This window comes from Podarcis melisellensis (genome assembly GCF_964234715.1).
Source record: "Podarcis melisellensis genome assembly, chromosome: 3".
In the NCBI taxonomy this organism is placed as follows: Eukaryota; Metazoa; Chordata; class Lepidosauria; order Squamata; family Lacertidae; genus Podarcis; species Podarcis melisellensis.
This window is the reverse complement of record NC_138530.1, coordinates 53,819,602-53,843,032: the sequence shown is the minus strand read 5'-3', so window position 1 is coordinate 53,843,032 and position 23,431 is coordinate 53,819,602. Positions and strand designations below refer to the sequence as shown.

General features: G+C 40.0%; 1 protein-coding gene and 1 long non-coding RNA gene across 15 annotated transcripts in view; one reads left to right on the top strand and one right to left on the bottom strand.

Annotated features, from left to right (window-relative positions):
• Window positions 1–23,431, top strand: part of ARID1B (AT-rich interaction domain 1B) — a 344,407-nt gene that overhangs the window by 291,978 nt on the left and 28,998 nt on the right. For 8 of the 12 annotated variants that reach the window (XM_081905095.1, XM_081905090.1, XM_081905100.1 and 5 more), the window contains 3 exons: window positions 6,609–6,754; window positions 18,317–18,423; window positions 19,170–19,328. In XM_081905095.1, coding sequence (XP_081761221.1) covers window positions 6,609–6,754; window positions 18,317–18,423; window positions 19,170–19,328 — 412 coding nt within the window. The remainder of the gene's footprint in view (window positions 1–6,608; window positions 6,755–18,316; window positions 18,424–19,169; window positions 19,329–23,431) is intronic. The other 4 variants (XM_081905098.1, XM_081905101.1, XM_081905094.1 and 1 more) reach the window with 3 other exon arrangements.
• On the bottom strand, window positions 7,658–23,412 carry LOC309366551. Of its 3 annotated transcripts, none has more exons than XR_014166758.1 (4): window positions 20,466–23,412; window positions 18,709–18,790; window positions 13,333–13,514; window positions 7,658–9,403 (listed from the first exon to the last, which is right to left on the bottom strand). It is a non-coding gene; the product is annotated as an uncharacterized lncRNA (long non-coding RNA). The 3 variants fall into 3 exon arrangements; XR_014166759.1 differs by having other exon boundaries at window positions 13,405–13,514; XR_014166760.1 differs by lacking the exon at window positions 7,658–9,403 and having other exon boundaries at window positions 13,203–13,514.

Here is a 23,431-nt window from a genome sequence, read left to right as displayed (position 1 = left end):
ATCGTTCTACTCAAAGCAAGAGTACCAGTGAGTCAGAAAGAAAAGATAAAATTCCTTCATGCCCTCAGTCCTGGAAGCTGCCTGTCACAGGCTATACCATAGGACACTTTAGTCCTCTAGATCTCTATTGTATCTGAAATCAGATTTTTGCATAAAACACATTGTAGGTCTCTTACCATTTCATGCAAAGGTCCTTCCAGTGCTATTTTTCTAGAAGAAGAGGTGCCAGAACTCACCACAAATGCCTCCCTTGTTCTCTTATAATGGCAGTGGCGCCCACCTGACAGGTGCCGGAATGGAGTTCTGGTGAGTTCCAGCTGAAAAAAAGCCCTGGGTCCTTCTACTATATTGTAAGCAGAGTGTGGTATGTGCAGTTTATATATAATAGGCATGCAAAAAAATACCTTAGTACCAAAATTTATATCCAAACTGTTGGGCAGGTAAGATTTGGAATTTTACATTGTCAGATGAGGTAGATATGTTGAGAGCAGGATTGTAGGTGCCTCATGCCTGGATATTTCTGGTCTTAAGAAGGCCTTAAGTATTTTAACTCTTTTGACTAAATACTAACATGGAAAAGCTCTTCTACCACTTCCTCCTGTATTTTGCCTATGGGAATTGGTGATCTTTCCTCAGCTATTGTGTCTCCTTCATACTCTCACCTGCTGCCAGGCACTCCCAGCTAGGATTTTTGTCACTTCCATGCCCATCTTTGAGCTCTGCTACCCAATTGGCCATCATCCACTCACATCTGGCATGTAGCCCAAGGCCTTTTTTGTCTAATCTTGTCAGACTCTCAATTTTATCTTATCAGAATAATCAGACATGTCCCTGTACCACTAGAATCTTCCTCTGTGACCTAGTCTTTCCTTCATAGTTGTAATGGAGCCCCTGTTCCTCCTTTTGCCTCCATCTTTGCTAGCACCAGAGGATTGCACGTCAAGGTAATACCCGTTGCTGCTACAACAAAAGTAATACCCCTCTTCAAAGTACTGTCCCATACATCTACCTAGGAACTTCCAGATAAGAGATTGGCTTTGTTCTATAGTAAACTTTGCCAACCTGGTGCCATCCAGAAGACTTTGCCTTCGCAAGTCATCATCTAAAATATCTGGAAGTCCAGGTTGGTGAAGACTGTTCTATACTCACAGGAACCTAACCATAATGTGAATATAGTTGGGAGAGTAGGTCCTCTGGGATAGGGGTCTGATTTACAGCTTCTAAATTGTATGGGTGACCAATGTGGTTGGAGTTGGCTCAGGGAGAAGTGTGGCCATGTCCCGCTAAGCCATTAAGCTCACTCCATTTTCTTGGACCATTCACTATCAAAAAGGACATGTCATTACTGTGTGTTCAGCACATACCACATTCATGCTTTTAATCTATGCCCCAAAATGTAAAAGTTAGGCCCCTATCCTTAAAAAAATTAAAAATAATTTTATTTCCCTGTGTGTTACATGACTGATGTATGGCAAGGGACTGTTCCTCTGTGCTTTAAAAATCAGTACTTGCACTTTTGAATTGCACTTTTGAATTAGTGGGGAAACTTTAGCACTGGTAGAGATATGAAGTGAATAAGCTATGCTAATCAAAGTTTGGTAATCTGTAACCGATTGAAGCTCCTGAACCTTTTAAGAGGCAGCCCTACTTTTAATATACTATATTGTAGTTATCCAGCTGGCAGTTTACCAGGACATGGGTAGGGAGATACTGTGTGCAGTCAGATGTCACACTAAACCATAGTTTAGTGTGACAAGAATAAGCCACAGTGAGCCTCAGGGTTGTGCAGTCTCCCCTTTCTTCTGGCACAGCTGCAAGGAGGACTTTGGGAGCTTTCACTTCAGATTTCTCTTATCTGTTAATGCAGTACCCAAATTGTGTAAGTAGGTCGTGTTAAACTTGCTCTACCCTTGTACAAATCAGTAGTATTGCTGTCAATAACATGTCCCATATTTTCTGCTTGTGGTGCACTGTAATTTAGGTTGTATTTTTCAAATATTCTTTCTGTGTGTATGTCTGCCTTCTTCGTTTGAACTGGTGAACCCTCCAAACAGAGTACAGAAGATAAAATTGCCTTTATGATGGTCTATTTCACAATTGTAGTTTCATAATATTATTACACATTGAGTAAAGCTTTGCTTCTCTATTTCTTTCTTTAAATGTGGCTGTGAAATATTGTCCTTTTATATAGATATCCTACCTCCATATCCTGTTTCTTTGACAGGCAGTCTCTTAGCTGGAATAAAAAATTAGGATCACCAGATGAATAAACTTTTCTGCCTTACATGGCGACCCATTGTTAAAGAAGCTATCTGGGGGGAGAAATAATTCACATAACGTATCAATAGTATCGGTATATTCATACTGGAGTAAGCAGGGGCAGCACATCCCATTTCACCTCTCAAGGTGAAACAGGAAGTACCGCCTTGCCCCGCTGCTGCTTCTTCTGCACACACTACCACATCTACTGCTGGTGAAGAAGCAGTGCCAAGACGATGGGGCAAGCAGTATACTTGCAGGCATGAAACTTGGGGGACTTCTGCCACCTGAGGCAGTGGCCTCACCCTGCCTAACAGCCAGGCCAGCTCTGGGAATAAGATAATGCCTGTTTATTTCTCTTTAAAAGGCTTTTCTGCTATCGTGGAGCCTTCTAAGAAGTTCATATTAATCCATGCAAAGCTTTATATACCCGAAAAGCTATTTGCATAAGGGCTGTACAAATGTAACAATAATGTCACATGCTGCTATTGGTAGCTTCCCAACCTGGTTTTCAGCAAATCATAGCTTGTCATTTTATCCAAACAGTCAAATTGTGTGTTGCTCCTGCTTACAAACCATGATTGCAAACTATAGTGTTATTTCCAAAGAGCTACTTAACTCAGGCTTCCTCAACCTCAGCCCTCCAGATGTTTTTGGCTTACAACTCCCATGATTCCTAGCTAACAGGACCAGTGGTCAGGGATGATGGGAATTGTAGTCTCAAAACATCTGGAGGGCCGAGGTTGAGGAAGCCTGAGTTAACCAGATCTGAGTTTACATGAGGATCACTCACCTTTTGATAACTAGCATTTTCAGATACTGTAATGTGTTTTCTGTTTGTGTTTTTGTATGTAAGGTTTGCCTTAACCACACAATTTATTTCAAGTATATAACTATATAGCATTTGTTAATGCAGAACAGGCCTCTTGTTACAGGGCAAGGAGATTGTGTCAACCTAGACTCATGCTGCATAACAGTTTTGCCTGTGTTTTTAGGACAATTTAAAAGATACAATATTTACATAAGAAAAGCTTGATTTCACGACAGTCTTTCAAAGTTATGCCAAATGGTCCTTTTCTTTTTTCCCTCCCTTTCTCATTATCCTTTGGAGAATTGCACAACTGTGCATTTTTAATATTTTTCCCTACAAGTCATCGCAAGCTTCGTCAGGGGAATGGCATTGTATGTCAGTTGTCTCCTTCATATCAAAAGAAATCCTTTGCCTCTTTACAGAAAATGAGGAAAGTTTGCCTTCCACAGAGCAATGAACAAAACTGACTTGGAAAGAATTCTCTTTGCTTATGCCACATGCTCTTTACATCTTGGGAGGTTCCCAGGGTATCAAGAACAAATTTAACCTAGTGTTAACTAGAACACATTTTTACCTACTCCAACATTAAAAACAATAAAAACATAGTTTCCTGTTTATCTCTGAATGTTCAATTGCAATGTTCACATTGGTACAAGTATTTGGGGGGCGGTGGGATTCATGTTGCACATGTTGACTGCATTTACAGAGTAGAAAGAAAAATTGCATATTTTCTCAATCATACATGCAGTCCTATACCCCAGAGGGATATATGGGAATCCTGTGGAACCACATTGTAAACTATTAATCTCCTGCATAATCTTCTGAATTTGGCTATCCAGATAGGAGCAGAACCACTGCAAAGTTTCCCCAATTTAAAAAGGATTCAATGCTTGAGGATACTGAAAAGGGAAATAAACAACATCACCCACCCACTGTCTCTCTCCTAACAAAGGTGATCATACAGGGTGATCCAAGGCAGTCTCAGTGCCAAATCCAGGCCTAAACCTCAACTGAAATGGACCAGAGAATCATCCTAACCCAAAAGAGCCTGGACATGGAGCTCTTGCCCAGGAAGGGGGCTTTTGCGGTTGGTTTATGATTATTTAGATTTTCCAGGTGCAAATAAGGATTTTTCAGAAGTGTCTGCACCACAACCTTTTTTAGGCAGCCTGGGACCATCTCTTCTCATAATAAGGCATTAATCACCTTGGCCCAATCAGTTATCCTGCCCATACAAGATTTCATAAGCTAGGAAAGGCAAGGATCAAACATGCAAGTGGCTTCACAGATCTGCTCAAACATCTTGTTCACATCCTTAAGCTGCATCAATTGGAACTAATCCAACAATACTGGACCAGATAGCACATTGGACACCTCAAGTCGACCTACCAAAACTCTGGAGTCCAGATCATAGTGGATGCAAGCAAATTTATCATGTTTTGCAAACAAAATGCAGGAGGCAATTGCTGATTCCAAAATCTTATTAGGGCTAGAATGCTATAGACCACCCAGAGAAGCTTTGCTAAACAGAAGTGAAAGTATGTAATGGAGGCAGTGAGAAAACATGTATTCATCTTTGCTGCCACAGAGTACCATTGAGAATGAGCACATACTAGTGATCAGTTTCATGTGTCAGCTTGTGTTCAAGTAATCTTTCAGCTTTCTTCATCACCCTCAACTCCAGGGTATACCATGAAGCTACCCAAGCTTTTCTAAGTGAGGGAGGACATTTGGGAGGGATCATGTCAACCATTCGGGTCATCTCTTCATTCCATAGGAGCATTATTCATATCAGCCGGGAAATCCCCCAAAGACCTCTGGAATCCATAAGGATTCATCAAACACCAGGGCTGGAACACCCTCATTGTTTTCATTCTTGCAGAGGGGAAAATTCACTGTCATCCTCAGCAGGTCTGAGCATGACAAAGAAACAGATGTAAGATTCCCCACTCTCAGTACACCCTCTTAACTTTTGGTCTAATCACATTTTGCGGCAGCCCATGATGGTAATAAAGTTTTGACCCACCCTAGATCTCATGGCCTTGGTGTGAACATTTATTACCTCCAGGACCAACAGCCTGGAAGGCCTCACCTGCACATTCAGTACCAGCTCTGTCAGCTCACACAGGAAGGCTGCTAGGCATTGGGATATGTGGTAGGCTCACAGAATCCCTAATCTGTTCCATTCACCCAGCACAAGATTCAAACATTCTAGATTTGCAGTTAGTTGCATAGGAAACCAGGACAAAGAGAGCCAGTGTGGTGTAGCGGTTAAGACTCGTAATCTGGTGAACCAGGTTCGCGTCTCCGCTCCTCCACATGCAGCTGCTGGGTGACCTTGGGCCAGTCACACTTCTTTGAAGTCTCTCAGCCCCACTCACCTCACAGAGTGTTTGTTGTGGGGGAGGAAGGGAAAGGAGATTGTGAGCCGCTTTGAGACTCCTTCGGGTAGTGATAAAGCGGGATATCAAATCCAAACTCTTCTTCTTCTCTTCTTTCCCCTTCTAAATCTTACCTGTTGCTAAACCAACTAGCCAGGTGGGCACGGCTAACTCTCTACTTGCCCCCATTCAGGTCCTGGTTATACAGGCCAGGTCAGCCAGTAGTGAATGAGGGAGATCTTATTATAAACTGACCTTGCATTTCAAAACAGCATCTGAAGACCTGACATCTGGCTGATAGGACAACCAACACACCTCCAGCTGAAGGAAGGACCAAAAAATGGAGCAGCCCTTAATTGACTAAACCATATATCCCCAACCCAGCTCAACCCTGTCCCCTCAGAGGGCCCTTCTATCTCCACATGATCCAAGTAGAAGATAGGCAGGTGGCACAGCATCTGGGCAGATTGTCTGTTCTTCTTCTCCCTATCCTGCTTGGGTTGGGGTGGGGTTATTGGCAGATGTATACCATGCAAGCATTGGGTAGAAGAGCAAGGAGCGGTATTTCTGTGATTTCATCAAAGACTCCATTAAAACAATTTTAGATTAATGTGTTATAGCTCCACTCAATTTGTGTAACTGCATCTCTTTCTGTTGCTTTTTTAGTTTTGTTTCATTGTCTTCATGGCTTGCTTTTGTAGTATGGTAGGCAAAGTGGAATCAAAAGAACTTTTCTTTTTAAGAGCTATCTAGCCCTGGCTTCTTCGTCTTCTTCTACATATACCAATGGCAAGCACTTCTCTCTCTCTTTTCTGTGCTTCCATCACTTTCTACATGTCAGCCACACAACAACTTGAACCTCATATAATATTAGGCTGTGTCCATTTTAAATTAACATGTATTTTCCATTTAAAGATCTGCATGGTACTTGATTGTAGCTTGGATTGTAGAACGAGCCCCAAAATGTTAATTACTAATTCAGTAATAAGCTCCCAACAAATCGGTCCCCTCCTCATGCAGGCAAAGACTAACTGGCTGCCTCTTCCTTAGGTGTTTGTGAATGCTAAAGTATGAATTCTGTGACTAACCAAAGTGTCCTGTGCAGTAAGAAACATAATAAGAGCTTGTGCACGTGTGTGTGCTTTCTCTTCACTCAGGCAAGGCAGTTTTCCTGGCATCAATCAGAGCGGCATTATGGGATCCAGCTCTCCCTACACCCAGCCAATGAACAACAACTCAAGCCTGATGAACCCTCAAGCTGCTCCTTACAGCATGGCACCTAACATGGTGAACAGTTCCACAGGTAATGGTTGGTAACTTTTCAGGAATGGCTGTTTTTTTCCAAGGTAGACATCCTTAAAGCTGCTATTCCATATCCACTTACCTGGGAGTAAGCCCTACTGAACCCGGTGGGACTTACCTCTGAGTACATTAGATTGTATTGGATGGTGCAAAGGGTTTCTCCTGTGCAGCTGGTTCTGTGTTCCTTAAAACAGGAGTTTCCCGTTATTGTATCAAATCCTGCATATGTTACACCCTTAGGTCGTCTTTTATTTTTCCTTGAAAATGTGAACACGGCATGTTTGAAAACTGACAGAAAGAAAACTGAAAGAAGACTGTTTTGTTTAAAATGTAGTAAGTTTAATGAGGCTGGTGCAGCTGTAATTAAGCAACATAACTGACATCATCTTAGGTTAGGAACCTGACCAACAAGGTACCAAAAGTCACTCACTGTGTTTAGAATAAAGTGTAACTCTCTGGAAGTCCCAGTAATTATGTTCACTCACAGAAATAGACAAAAAAAATGGACTTAACAAATAAAATTAACAAAGGGGTTTTTTCCATTTATATTTCTTTGCAGGAATACCATGCCAGGGATCTGTTTGTTGATGGGATTGTTCAAGTGCTCATTTGAGGTGGACTCAAACCATTCTCCCTAGCAGTACATTATTTCTTTTCTCATTCCCATCCCCAACTATTACATTCATTAGTATGTTGCAGTGTGCAATTGCATAGTAACTAGATTTCCTTTAATTACAGTTAAGTCATACTCCAAATAAGCCCACTGAAATCAATGGACTTTAGTTAGTCATTACTAACAAGACCATTGAGTCCAGTGGGACTACTCAGGGTGTGACTTAGTACGATACAACCATAGAGGACAAGGCTATCCAACCATGTATTGCTGTGATGGATGGCAAAAAAGGTTACTCCTGTGCTAAAACTATTGTTTTTTTACATGGTTGCTGGGAATAATCCAGGAAGTATAATGCGGTGTATGCAAGACAGAGAGAGTGATTGGATTTAATTGCTGGGTTGCAGATGACTTCTTAACATTATTTCATGATTATTGGCGAGAGGAACCACTGTTACTAACCTGCTTTCTGCAGCAGCACCTTTAGATTTCTTTTTCTTTTTAAGGCAAATCTAGCAATGGCTTCTTGTGCTTATCTGCTCAAGACACCACTGCCAGCGAAAATAGAGTTCAGTTACCTTTTAAAACAAAACAAATTGGTTGCTGCTCCTGCATCTTGCAACAGTTTTGGTTCCTCTCTCCTCTCCAGGAGCCCAAAGTAAGGCTGGTGGGCAATCCTTTCCTGCTGCTGCTGTTGCTACTGCTGCCTCTACTTGGCTGCTGGAGGAAAGAAGCCTATAGTCTTCTCCTAAGTTTCAAAACAGACAGGGGAGCACTTGAATACAATCATTTCCTCATTAAAAGAATAATGTGAGAACCAGCTGATTCTGTCTTTACTGTTTATAGTGATTCCTCCAAACTTTTATGAAGGTGTTACATGCTGGTAGATATTATTATCTCTCCCCCCTACCTTCCCACCCCCATTCTATCTTTCAGATGATTTGCCTGTTGCTTAAGCAGCATGTTTATGTCAACTGTGGAATTAACTGCCTCGTAATAAAACTCAGAGGGTTTCCCCCACCCCACATACACGTATTGAAAACATGTACAGCTTCTATGATTCTGCTCCACAACGCAACCAGCCACCCAGCTCTCTTAAACATTTTAAAGTTTTTGATTGCCAAACATTGGTCCCGTTTAATTCTTTTTCTGACAGCTGAAAATGCACATTGTTGTCCTAGAGTCTCATTATACCTGTTTTTCTACTCTCTAGACAACAGTTTAGCAGAGGTATTCCCACATGTCTTATTTATAATGGTTTTGTGCTGTGTCTTCAGCAAGGGTAAGAATACAGATTGTTAATCAGGGAGATTTTTTTTTAATATAAAATAAAATTGCTTCCCTTAGTGTTAGGCAGGAGGTTGTTTGTTTGCCCATGCAGCACACTTTTACTTCAGTTGAAAAGGAAAAAATCTATTGAACAGGCCATTAGATAATAGCTTGCTCCCCCCCTCCCCCGACCAGAGCTGTCCCAGGTAATACTGTGTTTGGGTTATGTAGTAATGTGTTTTGTCTGCCTGGATGAAATAAAATTACTTTTGAGCATTGAAACTGCACTATAAATCCTGGCTTGCTGTTTAGCAGCAGTAATTTTTTGCCCCTTTTACTCTGGCCCCCAGAGCTGGAAAAATAACCAACAACAAACAGATGGCAGAGTGCCCTGCCTAAGAAGATTTATGTATTGCAAAGGAATAACCAGTTTAAAGGAAGATTCACAGAGGGGTTTTTTTGTTCAGATAATTCAGCCATTCGTTATTTCATACGGTGGAAATCTGTTCAGAGCAAAAGCATTTATCCTAGCAGTCTTTTGTATGGAGTAGTCATAGCGTTTTTATTGTGTTCTGCATTCCAAAATATTGAATTTTTAAAATAATTGAACCATGTATCAGAGCTTTCTTTATTTCTTTTTTATTTTTGGTTTATGCATTTTTGAGGTTTTCACTTCCATATTTATTAATCCATGGTGTGTCCTGTAAAAATATAGTACATGCACTGGTAGGAGTGCTTGTTGTGGTTTATTTGTTTCAGCCATTGACCCTAAAAAAGAACAGACAAACAATGGCTTTAACCAGCAATCATAATCAAGATCATCCAAACAACCCAGAAAAATGTACTATGTTACAATAATTCATTCTATTTTATATAAAACTCCACAGCCAGTTTCCAACCCTCAGTCTACAACAAGAAAATAAAATAATTTTATGTTGCTTTCCAGAAGTCCGAGCTTGTAACTTCTCTATTTTTGTTTACCACAAGAAATTCTCCCCCCCCCTTGTAGATCTAACTTATTTCATGATTTTATAGTAACTGCTGATGAAATCTATTACATGCATGTTCAAAGATGACACAGGCATATAGTAGATGTCTTTGTTTATCTCCTTCCTAAAAAATTACTGAAGTAAGCAAAAATGTATGTTGCAATAGCACTCATCCAGAATCACTGAGGGCATTTGAAATCTTACCAGGGTCAAGGCTCAGATTGAACTTAGGCAGATCAATTAAACATTTTTTCCAAACCATGAGCACATTTTGATCAGATATCAGGTTGTTGAATTGACTCTGGCCAATTGAGAAAGATCACTTTGCTCAAAAGTGTCCCTGAAGTGTAAACTTTGATTTAGCAGCTGGCAATTCTGTACCCTTGATATCATTTACAGAAAAGGCTTCCATCATTTTAGTTGTGGAGATGGGACAAGCAATCTTGGGGTACCAAATATTTAATGGGATAGAATTAATTGAATCTGTTCATATAAACTAAGCTTCAGAAGTCTAATTTCTGGCATATGTTTTACATTTAACCAGAAGTTAAGTAAATGTAAGTAGATTTATAAATAATGTGATGTGTAGGGGCCTATGATGTGTACTCCGCAAATTGTTCTACACAGTACAGCTAGCTTAAGACACAAATTACAGCCACAAAACGGCTTAACATACTCCACTGATCAGGAGGTGTTGAGAGAAAGATATTTCATCAGCTGTGAAAGCACAGCATCACAAAACATTACAGTTTTTTGTGCTCCAAGGAAGTATACAAGCATCATTATAAGGACTGGTACTGGTGCACATAGTTTGAAAATATTTTACTGGTGAGCTATTTTTCCTTAGCAAATCCATGATGGAGAAACAAGGGCAGATTCAGACAAGCAGGAGCCTCATGACAGCCATTTAAGAATGTCCTATATGGCAGCTGCCTGCTGGCTTTGATCGTTTGGTGAAGCCCAGCATTACCATCCCTTCACTTCCCATATTTCCAAGCATATATAAGGATGCTAATGCTGGCTTCAGCTATGTGTCTGAAGGCACTAGATAACTGCCTTGGCATGTGGGTGCAGGCAACTTATATGATAAACTTTTATATCAGAGAGTAGGGGACCTGTGGGCATCCAGTTCTTGCTGGGCTACAGTTCACCTCATTCCTGCCCATTGGCCATGATAACTAAGGCTGATGGGAGTCCAGCAGCATAGGGAGAGCCACAAGTTGCCCACCTCTTTTATTCAGTGCTGAATTTTAGAAAGTGGGAGGAGAGGGAGATGTTAAGCTCAAGCTTCCCTAAATAGCATGACCTGCTGCCTGGAAGCCTCGGTCCCCCAGATCTTGAGTGAAATTATTCAGTGAAGAAGGAAGGCCACTCTATCCCTAATTAAATTACTCTATTTATTATTACTTATGTACTACGATTGAAATTAGCAATGAAAACAGTTTCCAGGATTCAGCCATGGTGGTGCTTGGCTGTACTTTTAAGTGGTGACTCTATGAATTCTGTATGTTTGGTTTCATCTCCAGAAACTAACTTAAATATTAGTTTTTCCATCATTCATGTATATAATCAAGTCTCTTTCCATCAAGAGCTGAGAAAATTGTTATCCCTATCTCCCTGTTCCCAAGCTTATTCATTCATTAAGGAGCTCAGGATGGTGTACAAGGTTCTCTCCCCTCCCTTTCCTCCCTTTTATTCACACAGCAATCCTGGGAGGTAACTAGGCTGAGAGATAGTGAATGGCCCAAAGTCACCAAATACTGCATTTTGATGAGCACGCACACCCCAACAGCTTCAATACAAATTGAGAATTGCTCATCAGGTAAAGACATACCTGCCCTGTCTCAACCCAGTGGTGTGAACATTGAGCAGGCAACAGTAATGTGCAAACACAGCAAAAAAGAACAATTTTGATCCGTTTTAAGCCAGCAATGTGTGCACAACCTGAGTCAGACCAGTTCTAGTCCAGTATATCTCTCTCCCCCCCTCTTTTTGGCTAATGGTCTTAATCACTATTAGCATACGCTGCACATTATAGAAAGATTCAGCTACATGTAGAAACATAGTCCTAAGGATCATGGCCAAACCTGAAACCGGCATTTGTCCTATAACCACCCATGCCCATATGTACTATGAATGGGCACAGGAAAGATGACCAGCATTTTCAGAGAGGTCCCTATTGCCCCAAATTGTAGCTCTGGTGCAGGAAACAGAAAAATCAAAAGATAATAGTTGCAACTCTGCCAGAGGAATTTAAACAGTGCTACAGACACTGATTTAGATGACTGTCATTTCAGCCATCTCCCTGTTCCGTTAAGAAAACATGGCAGATACAGAAAGCGTCTCTTTAACTAGTGTAGAGCCCCAATGCTCTGAAAGAAAACCTCCCTTGTGTAATAGGCTTCAGTGAGCAAATAATTATTTAAATAGAATCAGTGTGACTATGAATATGACAACTGTTTCTTCAGTTATAATGCCAGGGGAGGGGGTTTAGGAGAAAGCAGTGAAGGAATTTCTTCAAAAAGACAGATGAACAAAAGGCTCCCCCTTTTTTGTTAACAATGGTGGACATTAATTTCATTTTTGAATTTTAGTGATGGTAGTGCAGTATGTAATATTACGAAGTGCGTGTGAATATACCTGTAATGCAGGTAGGTTTTTATGATCAATTTTTATTGCAGGCACAAAAAGTGTTACTCCATCTACTTTTTCTTTAAAATTATTATTTTTATTTTTTGCGCTTATGGTTTTCTTGCCGCTCAATCCAGTTGTGTCTCAACCAAAGCACATTTGCAGTTTCTGCAGCCATTTGCCTCAAACCAGTGGACACTTGGGTATATAGTGCAGAAATCCTCAGTCTTTTACGGTGGTAGGCAATCCATGCACAGAGTCACATTTGAGCAAATGAAGCTGCTCCAGACACAGGGGGAAACTAGTGACTGCACAGAGATCCTGTGCTGTGAAAAGCTGGTTGTTCTGGGCAGTCATGCAGTTTTGTCTCCTACTGATTCAGACTTAAGAATCCCTTTTTTTAGATGGCCTTACATTGCAGAAATGTTTGGAGGGTGGGATATTTCTGGGCATATACTCTGATACAGAGCTCTGCTGCCAAGCTCATATCACTGGGCTTCAAGGGAGCCTTTGTGCAAGGACCAGATCTCAGGAGCTGAAATGATATATGCACAAAACTGTCCCATACAGCTCCATTCAATATGTGCCTGAACTGGAGCTCCTGCAAAGTTTTGGGTCAGGTTGTCCCTTTTAAAATAAAGGGCAGGTGTGCGTGTAACGTTGTTAGATTCTGCTGCAGATACACATTTATTCTCCTCACAGCAACCTTGCTTTTTCTGTATGTTTTAGTCCGCAAGACCAAATGACATGAGCTGTTCCACCCACCAACCCCCCCTTTTTAAACAAAGCAATGAGCTCTCACCTCTCTTTCTTTCCTGCCTCAAAGCCATAACCACCCTTTACTTTTTCTAGCAGATAGGGAGTGATTTTCCACATTTCACTTGATACAACCCAAAACACCTTGGTACAGCTACAGCATCACAGTTAAAATCGAAGGCCACAAACCGTCCGAACGTTTTCTTACAAAGGCTTAAGACTACATTGGGTCAGTGGCAGCTAAAGTACAGGGCTGCTTGGAACATAGGTTTATACGAAGTCTAGCATTCAGTCTTGGGCAAATCTCTCAGCCAAACCTACCTCACCAGGTTGTTGCGACTTTAAACTCATTGCGTGGTAGTGCACCCATGGTTTCCACACAGACAGTTGTACCTTCAATCTCCAGATGGAACGGTCTTGTTTAGGAGGACTGAAAGGGGCTCCTTCCTCAGTCAGACTGGACAGTGCTAGGCTGGTAGTCTGACTGCATTAGGCAGCAGCATCTGGAGGAAAAAGGGGAAGTAAATGTAATCAAATATTTTTACTGGTTCTGGTGGATTGGACCCAGAATTGTTAAGTCCCGACCTGGGCTCTTCCTTCCAAAATTCAGCCTAATGATTTGCTGTGGGCTGTTTTCCCACAGACTGATCACCATTGCCTCTCCTATAGGACAAGCATGGTATCTAGCCCAGGAATACAGATCCCTGACTGTAGGACAGTCTTATGATACTTGACTGCAGTTTAACTCACATGTGAGCTAAGTTTGGTGTGGTATATAGCTAGAACAGGACCTTGACCCATATTTTCTTTTTTAAATTATTCTGACTTTCAACTTCTTATAATAAAGCCTGGGGCTAGTTCTTGGAACCTATTCACTCTACATTGCAACTCTTTTTCAATCACAGATTTCGCTGTTATCTTCTTCTTTTAAATGTTTTATATATTTGTAGTTTGTGGGCAGGATCATTAGGGTCACTGGAGAAGAGAGCGTGTGTGCGCACGCACGTGCCTTAATTTGCTGGAATTGTGACAATAGTGTTCTTTCACTGTTTGAAAAGGGGTCAAAATAATACCCTCAGTTTGTCATTGGACTAGAAAGCAAAGGGATACCAGCCGCAAATCCCTTGGAAGCATTCTTGTTAGTCTTTACAAAGCATTTCAACAAAGGATAAAGAAATACAGTACTATATGGATCCTACACAAAAGACTATAGTAGTACTTCTTTCTCAAGATGACATGGTAACTTAGATACAGCTGTTGTTGTGAGCAATTAGTCCTGTGCAGTGCAATGCAGATGTTGATGTGCAACTGGATTTGCATCTGAATCAGCACCAGTAACGCACATGGAAGGCTTCTTATACACCCTGTTGCTTGATTGGGGCAGCTCAAAAGAAGTACATGTCAAATGCTCTATAGCCCTGCCTGTTTCTCTGGATCATAATCAATCACTCAAAATTTTATTTACAATTTTCAGATTTTATCACCCTTGCAAAATCTTTCTGCAGGCAGCTGAACAGGCCACCTGAAGATTTCACTGCTAGCACAAACTGCTGTTCTGCACAACATAACCACTCCAGCATCATTCAGAAAGCTTGCAATGGCATCACACAAACTTGCAGCTAGTGAATTGGCAACCAAATTCATACTTCTCACTATTGCAGTTAAATTCAAGTAGGAAAAATGCTGGCCACAAGGAGAGTGGTCTTTTGCTTCTGCCCTAAGTCCCACAGCTGTCTCCAGAGCAAATGGGTGAGGTGAGAAATGCAACTTGGATGGCCTTGTGCATTTAGTCACTCTTTGGTTGCTTCGTTATCATTTTACTTCCATTCATAAAAAACACTGGCTGTTTCTCAGTTATTGCATTGTTTGGAAATAGACATCTTGTTCCCATTTTTAAATATGCAAGACTGAAACTACTTTTTTTAAGCCAAGTACTGTAGTAATTTCCGCATTACAATATTTCAAATGCCTTGTTTGGCCTACAAACGCACCACAGCAACCTACAAATAAGCCTATGGCAGTTCAGAGATGAGTATTGAGTATATAGTTAGCTGTAAACGCGTGTGGCACATGGCTGGGTAGGTTTTTTGGCAGAGCCGTTCTCCCAACCTGCAGTGATGTGATGCTAAAGATATTAGCAAATTAGCACCATGAAGCTTGCCAGCTTATTCGCCAGAGTCTTGCTTGCTCTCTCACTGCTGTAATTAAAACTAATTATTTTCTAAAACATAGTAATACATGAATATGTGCAATAATCATTTTGTAGTGGGCAATCTGTGAAGTTTTTTTAAAGCTCCCCCCTTCCCCTTTGGCTTGTTCTCCCACATGTTGGCCGCTGAGTAAAACACTGCATTATCATTTTACAGAAAAGCAAAGCAGCCTAATAATAATCAGGCTAGATTTTTATTATTCTGCAATATCCATCATATTTTATTTAGCCTTTCTTTCCCCGTCTACTATTTTTAAACACATTTTGCATAGTTAACAAAAATGTGTTGAGCTTAGTTAGCTATATGTTCTATACCAAATGTGGAGCTCCTTTTGCTCACATACATTTGTGACTGCATTGAGATCTGCAGGCTTCTTTTTATTTTGAAGGGTAGTAACAGAAATGAAAGTTCAACTAATAATATTTACCTGTTATGTAGCAGAAACTACAAATGTTCAAAAATGCTTATACTTTAAAATTTGGTTTTGCCCCTGTATATTCTATGAAGATTGCAAATACTCTTAATTCTCTCTCTCTCTCTCTCTCTCTCTCTCTCTCTCTCTCTCTCTCTCTCTCTCTCTCTCTCTCACGGTGGCAACTGTATACATAGTACTCTGCAGATTTCTTAAGGGGGAAAGTGAAATGCCCCCAAGGCTTGTATTCTAGAATAGTAGGAAATACACCAAATTGGAGGAGACAGAGACAAGAATAGGAAGGAAGGAATGCGAACAGCAAATTTAAAATATTACAATGCAATCATTTATACGTGTCCAGTCAAAATTGAGTCCCACTGAGTTCAGGGGAGCTTATTCGCAATTGAGTGTGTATAAAGTTAGGCTGTAATCTGAACCACACTGACTAAGGAGTAAGGCCCATTGAACTCAACAGGACTTAGATCTGAGTTTGCAATTGCCTTGCAGCAGTTTAAAGCAAAGGCCTCTTGGAAAAAGTGAGCTTTCAGGATGGATTAACCAAACAAGAGAGATGACACTATGCACATATTGGGCAGGGTCTCTGGTGCATGGGGACAGCAAGGGGAAATGTGTGAAGTTAGATTAGAGAGTAAGAAACATTTGGGTAACTGACAATGGTAGAGTTGGAGGATATAATAATTGGTAATAAAGGACCAAAAGGCAAGGTTTTGGAGACCTATAAAGGTAAGTCCATCCTGGATGAAGGAGGGTATGGGAAACCATGTACAGATTTGAGGAGGGGATCAAGCAATGGGAAAGGCAAATGATTTGTGTAGTGGCATTTTAGAGAGAAGTGAAAAGGCTGAGACATGACAGGAAATGCTGAAAGGGATGTTTCTGGAATCACATCATCAAGATGTTTTGCTCTCACTCAAACCTTTGGGATGTGGTAGGCTGAGGATTTAAGAAATTATTCCCCCCTTCCCAAATAATTTTACTAGTTTTCATGTAAATACAAGAACAATATATAACTACAGTAACTTGTCCAGTGGTACATTCTTAGAAATTGTTGTTTTTAAGGTATTCATTCCACAGTGTGAGCTTGCACTGTTTGTTCACACAGTTTTATACTGTACAGAGAAAACACCATATACATAATTGATTTGAATGTTTCTTTTGACTTTCGGCTTTGAAACATGAAATTCAGGAAAAATGTGACAATAGCTCTATACTTCACTTTTCCCACCTTCAAAACAATGAGAATAAAATGAACATTTCTTTGGCACACCTCTGGAAAGTGTCTGCATAAGTGTTATCTGAACGAGAATGATCAGCATTCAGCTATGTTCCCAGCTGACTTCTTTAAGAAGGAAAATAGCTGAATACCCACATCGGCCACAGAACAGATCTACAGAATAATTTACAAGTTGAAGAATGTAGTTGAGTAGGTTGTAGGCTTGGGATTTGGCAACTAAGAGGCTCAGAGAAATATTATGTGATATTTTATAGTGTAATCATACAGATTTTATTGTGGTACTCAGATAACATACCACAAGGGCCAATTCAGACCTTAATTTATTAGTTGGAACAGCTGATGTGAGAGTCATTCGCACTTCTGTTTTTCCACTAATGAAGTCATATATGAAACATTGCCACATGAATCTGACCCATAAAGGAGTTCCGTGGGCACAAGAGTTTGGGTCAGAACACAAATCCACCTGCAAGATCTGTTTATCAGTGATGGGGACATTAAGAGGGAAACAGAAGCAGGAGTATTTCTTGTGTTTGTTGTTCACACTTATGATAGGCTGCCATATTTCAAAAAGTGAAAATTTGTTGAGCTTTTTTGGCAAATTTGTTGAGCTTTTTTAGACAAAAGCTGGGTTTTTTAAAATTCCAGTGTGGGGCCCCCATATGCCCAGATTTTCCCGGATATTTTAACAGATTTCTGAAAATTCCCCTGGACACTATTTTCGGCAGACAACTCCCAGATATGTCCAGGAAATTCTGGATGTATGGCAGCCCTAAACTTATGAAGTAAACATCCAAATTGACCATAAGTCAACTGGTGCTTGTTCACATCTATGAAAGTACAAAGGAACCTATTCCAGCACTGAAAATGCTCTCATGAAAACCAAATCATCAGTTTCTCTTATACTGCCACTCTCCAGGTAGCTATAAACTCAGCCTTGGGCCTAGATACTCTGGGGTGCTGTATTATTGCATAATAAGTATGCATTGTATGGTGACTGCTAAAATGCTAGTAACCAAAATAGCTTTTCATAATGCAAACATTTGTGCTTGAGAAAGTGACAAGAATCAAACATAGTTTGTTACTCCACAAATCCAAGAGGTACCTAATGAATTTTTCAGCATTACCATGGCAAGCATATATGGTTTGGGTTATATTGCTGTCAGTTTATTAAAGTGAGTCACTCAATAATTAGATATTAAAATTAGACCTTAAAACTGTGTTTCAGTTTGTAGAGTGATTATGTGGGTGTACTAATTTGGAGACATTTTCTCCTATTGCACATGTAGCACTTAACTTGTGAGATCTAAAGGACTTCTCAGACTCTATAAAAGATGGAGTATTGATATATTCCAGTTTCTTGTATCATCAGTTTTTGACACACCGAGAAGTCAACCTTGATGCTAAATCATACCTCCTGTTTTTGATTAGCCCCTATGGGTCTTGCAGATATGATGACTCCAGGCGAGTCCAAACTGCCCATCCCTCTCAAGCCAGATGGAAAAGAAGATGGGCCTCCTCAGTTTGAGAGCAAAAAGGTACTTCCCTCACCTGCATGTGATGTTGGTTTGGCGCAGCAGAACTCTGCTATTTTGTCCTTCATTCTCTGATTTGAGCTTGCCCTTTTCTGTTCTATCCCGCATGCTCTTTTCCATTCACATGCAATCTGGTTTTTTTATGTTGTTTTATTTTCTTCCCTTCATTGTGTGGATCTGAAAGTTACTAGTTCTTATGGCATTGTAACTCGCGGGGGCAAGGGAACATACGGAAAACCTTGTGGGGAAATTGAGCTACGCCACTGGGTGCGGGGGGTGGGGTCTTACCTTGGTACTTGCAGCCATTTCCTCTATCTTTGGTTATAGCTTCCTGTTTTGGCCGTTTCAGCAGCAGCATACTTTTGCTTTCCTGCCTTATTTGATAAAAATAAGGTGAGCAGCTTTATTTGTTTTTTTCTCTTTATCTCATGAGGGGAAACCCATGCTTGATACTCCATTTAGCTTGAGGGAAGCATGGTGGCATAGCGACTTCAGCCAAGCATCCAGCAAACTTTCCAAATTATATAATAATGTCGTTTTGATAATTTACGTATTATCTATCTATATATTTATTTATTTACATGTATATGTGTTTTCTGTGTGTGTCTCTTATGTGTTTCTCTCTCTCTCTATGTTTTATATAGTTAAAAAGAAAAAGAATGGTCAATCTGTTTAAACTGGATGTATTTTTTTCATTTTTAATAAAGTTTGCCCTGCCTTTGTCCTCTTTTTTTATTCCTCTACCACAGGATAGCTACATCTCTCAGGGTATTTCACAGCCCCCAACCCCAGGCAACCTGCCAGTCCCTTCCCCAATGTCCCCAAGTTCTGCTAGCATCTCCTCATTTCATGGAGATGAAAGTGATAGCATTGGCAGCCCAGGCTGGCCAAAGACTCCATCAAGCCCTGTAAGTGGCTCTGGCTTTTGTTTTGGTTTTTTTGTACTTATTATATTTTAATGCTTGCTTGTTTGTTTTATAGATTCTTTCCTTCATTATTTATCCACTAAAGGATTTTCTTTCTTTGTAATGACAGAGGAGGCTAAATTCTGCCCTAAGTTATGTTCCTGCAGCTCATTGTTTGACTCGGTTCTAGTGGGGAACAGAGCTTGCTTGGCTGAGGGCAAAATTTAGTCCAGTCCTTTTATATAAAAAGAAGATTAAATTTATGTATATCACAGAAGTTGGCTTTTCTTGTAATACAGCAGATGTTGTGAAGAAAACATATTTCTCATAATGCATCAGCTTACAGAGCATGCTAACTGTGTTGGTTAAGGACATTTTGTCTCAGTTACTGGGTCCAAACTCTTTGCAAAATTGTTTCCCCCCCATTTGGGTGTTGAGTAGCATTACCATCTAAAAACAGGAATAAAACTCTCCTTTCTTGAGGAATTGGGTGATTTCTGAGTGTACATTATAGTTTGGAGCAATCATAATCTCCAAATACTCAAACCTGTTTGCTGTCATAAAAATATTATACAGGATAAAATTGTATTTATACATTACAGGAAAGCTACTTTTTCAAATTGACAGTATCCACTTGCACTTAAAAAACACATGTAGTCTTCAGACAGCATTGTAGTTTCAGAAGTATTTGTTCATTAAAAACAAAATGATTTTGAATAGGATGACGCTGAAATAAAACTTCTAGCACATTTTGCAAATCTAAGCAGGGTCTGCTATGGATTCAAATTGCATTGTAGGAGGTTGGACTAGATTACCCTTGGGATCCCTTCCAATTCTACAGTTCTTTAATTCAACTAAACAATTGTGCTAGTGAAAGCCAGCACAAGTCCTGCTAATGCAATGGGGCTTCTACCCCATATTCTCCTCTTGTACCCCCCATGCTCCCGACCCAAATTGGCTCTGGGAGGTTGGGAGACACACACACCCCAGAACAATGCAGGGGTGGGGAGGAGAAGATAATTTGTTCCATTTAGCAAGCCGATGTGCTTTTGCTGACAGAACGATCATAATGTTGAATTCCTCCTAAAATCTTAACATGTTTTATTTAACCACTGCAATTTCATTAGACAAATAAATAACTTATTTTAAATAAATCTTGGAGTCCTGACAGCATGAAGAATAGGATGTTCAGTTGCAATGATCACTAAACATACTAAAGGGTCTTCAGTTAAATCCTAATTTTCACCAGGACACCTTAATGGAAAAGAAAATTCCAGAAGACAATAAGAGAAAATATTGTATAAAGGGTTTGGATGGGGGAATGATATCTAAGAAGATATTTTCTTTAAAAATATTTTATTAGTATCTGATTTCATCAGACAAATACTTGATCCAAACTTAGAAAAAGACATGCAGCTGACTCCCAAAACAGCAGCACCAGGTCTAGTTCCCACCTCCATGCTGTCTAATACAAGGACATACCAATTCCCCCGATTTTCTAGTCTTCTGCATTTCCCCGTACCACTCCATATCACTGGTGGCCATTGGCAGAGAAACACTGAATATGATTATATTAAGGCACATGTACTAGTGGGAAGCTGCCAGCCCATGAACCAGATGAAAACTGAGGGGCTTTCCCAACCAAACCACACACACAGGCTTGAAAATAACCTTCCATTGGAGCCACAGGAAGGCTATTCTCAAGCCTAATTGCCGCACCAGAAGGAACACACTACAGCTCCACTTCCAAAACTCACCACCTTCACCTGCTGCAATTGGACTTGAAAATAGCCTCCTGCTGGTGCGGTGCCAAACAATGGCTGTGTTCAGTCTCCATCAACCCAGCTGCAATCTCCATTAAGATCACTCTCGCTGGCAATCAGGCATGTAAAAACTAGAATTCCCCTTTCAAGCCTAATTGCTTTGGGCTGGGGTGGGTGTGATATATGGTCTACATTTGGGTGCCCACTGTGACCCTTACCCACTTCTATTTTGACGCCACTCGTGACTTCCAGAAGGTTGTCTATGGGATAACATACCCTTGGGCTGAAAAAGGTTCCCCAACTTTGTATTAGACATTATGGAAAAGGTCAGGGTTGATATACATACAGCTGCTGCTTTTAATGACAGCCATGTGTTTATCTGGTTTGGTTTGTGAAGATTAAAACAATCCGGTGTCCCAAACATGAAAAACAATATTTCCAGGCAAATTGTTTCTCTAAGAGTAGATTGCTAAGCTTTTATCAGTGGGCAAAATGAATACCAGCACAAAAGTCACATGCAAAAAGAAAAGGAGGTAACTAATATTTTAAATAAGTGCATTATGTTCTAGAGGGTTTTTGGAGATATGTGCTCATAGCCCTTAGTGTGAAAATATCAACAAAAGTAGAGAGGAACTAGGGAAAGAGGGCAATGACTTTGAGTCTCAGAAGGCATATGGTGGTATGTGTTCCCTCTAATGTCAAAACTGGCCATGCCTGAATGCTTATCTAAATGGACAACTCTACAAAGAAGAAATTTATTGTATTTTCTTGAGTATTTTACTTTTTCTTAAATGGGCACAGAGAGGCATTAAGTGCATAGACAGTCTTTTTAAATATTTCTGGAAATGCAGAACATCTTTACAGTAGAAAATATGTATTCATGAGTTCTTTAAGCTGTTATTCATCCCCAGGGGAGCCTGTTAGAAATGCATGTTTTGTTTCCGCATAAATTAAAGAGAACCATTTCAGATTTTTTTTGGGATAGAGAAGGTGGGAGTAATTACCTTTCTGTTTTCAATTTAGAGTAAACACTCACTTCAGATATAGTTCTTAGAATTTATTGTAAAACTTTTTCCGAAGACATATCTATGATTTGATTGAGTTTAAAAGTAATAAGGAACCAGAAAAGAAATAACTTGGGTTAGGTATATATTCTTCTTTTTACCATAATCCTTTGATTTCAGTGAAAATTATTTCAAAGAAGCAAATTTAAGACCAGGGTGCTAAACTATATAGATATATTTGGGCTACCAAATTATCTGGTTATCAGATTTTACTAACCTTATCAATTATCAGATCTGGGTGTTCAGGATAGCAGCTTTGTATTCTTTATATCAATTGGCTGGAAGATACCAAAAACCATATCCAACATCTGGTCAGATTCTTCACATATTTCTAGCAGAGAGTGAGTTCTAGAGCTGGCATGCTTTTGAGGAAAATATGAAGACACTGGGTTGAGTAATTATCTACTGAGAGAATTTCAAACTGGGTATCTTCAATTCTGCTGTTAATAGGATCAGTTTATGTTTACTCTGTGTACATAAATAGAATAGCAATAAATGGCATATTTGAGAGAATATGTGTGTGAGCACACAAATTCGGAACTCTTAAATTCTTCACTGTGGGTATCATCAGTATACAAAGCCAAGTATCTGTAGTACCCCGAAGGCATACCGAGAAGGGCTGCTGGTCAGTGGCACATGATTTGCATGCAAAAGGTCTCATCCCTAGTGTTTCCAGGTAGAAGTGGGAAAGACTCACACCTGAGAGCTTCTAGTGTTGACAATACTAAGCTAGACCTGGTCTTAGTATAAAGTATCTTCCTATATTCGAAGAGATACACATTGCTTCCCTCCAGGGGGAAGTGTGCACCCTTTCTTGTGTACACAAATTCTGCCTCACACAATGAGAGTCATTTTCCCCATTAATATATAACAGAGTGAACATGTAAGATAGCCAGCAATCACCAGGGAATGTTAACAATACCCCATGTGTTCAATTAATGTCCAGATATACAGAGATAAGTTAGTAAATGTGGACAACACTATAATAGTTATAATAAACAATCACTAGTTTAGCTACCATTCTGGAAATTGACCAGATATATGCAAGATAGTCTATGGATTTTGGACATGCACAATAACATATACAAATTACAGGATGGTGAATGCTCCCCCAATGAAGGCTATGCAGTCTTCAGAATTTTTCAGACACTCAAGAATTGATGTGCACTGAAATTTGCTGTAGTTCAGCTGTGACTATTTATTGCTAGATGCACATGCTTGCAGAGGTGTGTTGCATGAACACTTGGAAAAAATCGTTCACTACAAATGTTTTAAATAC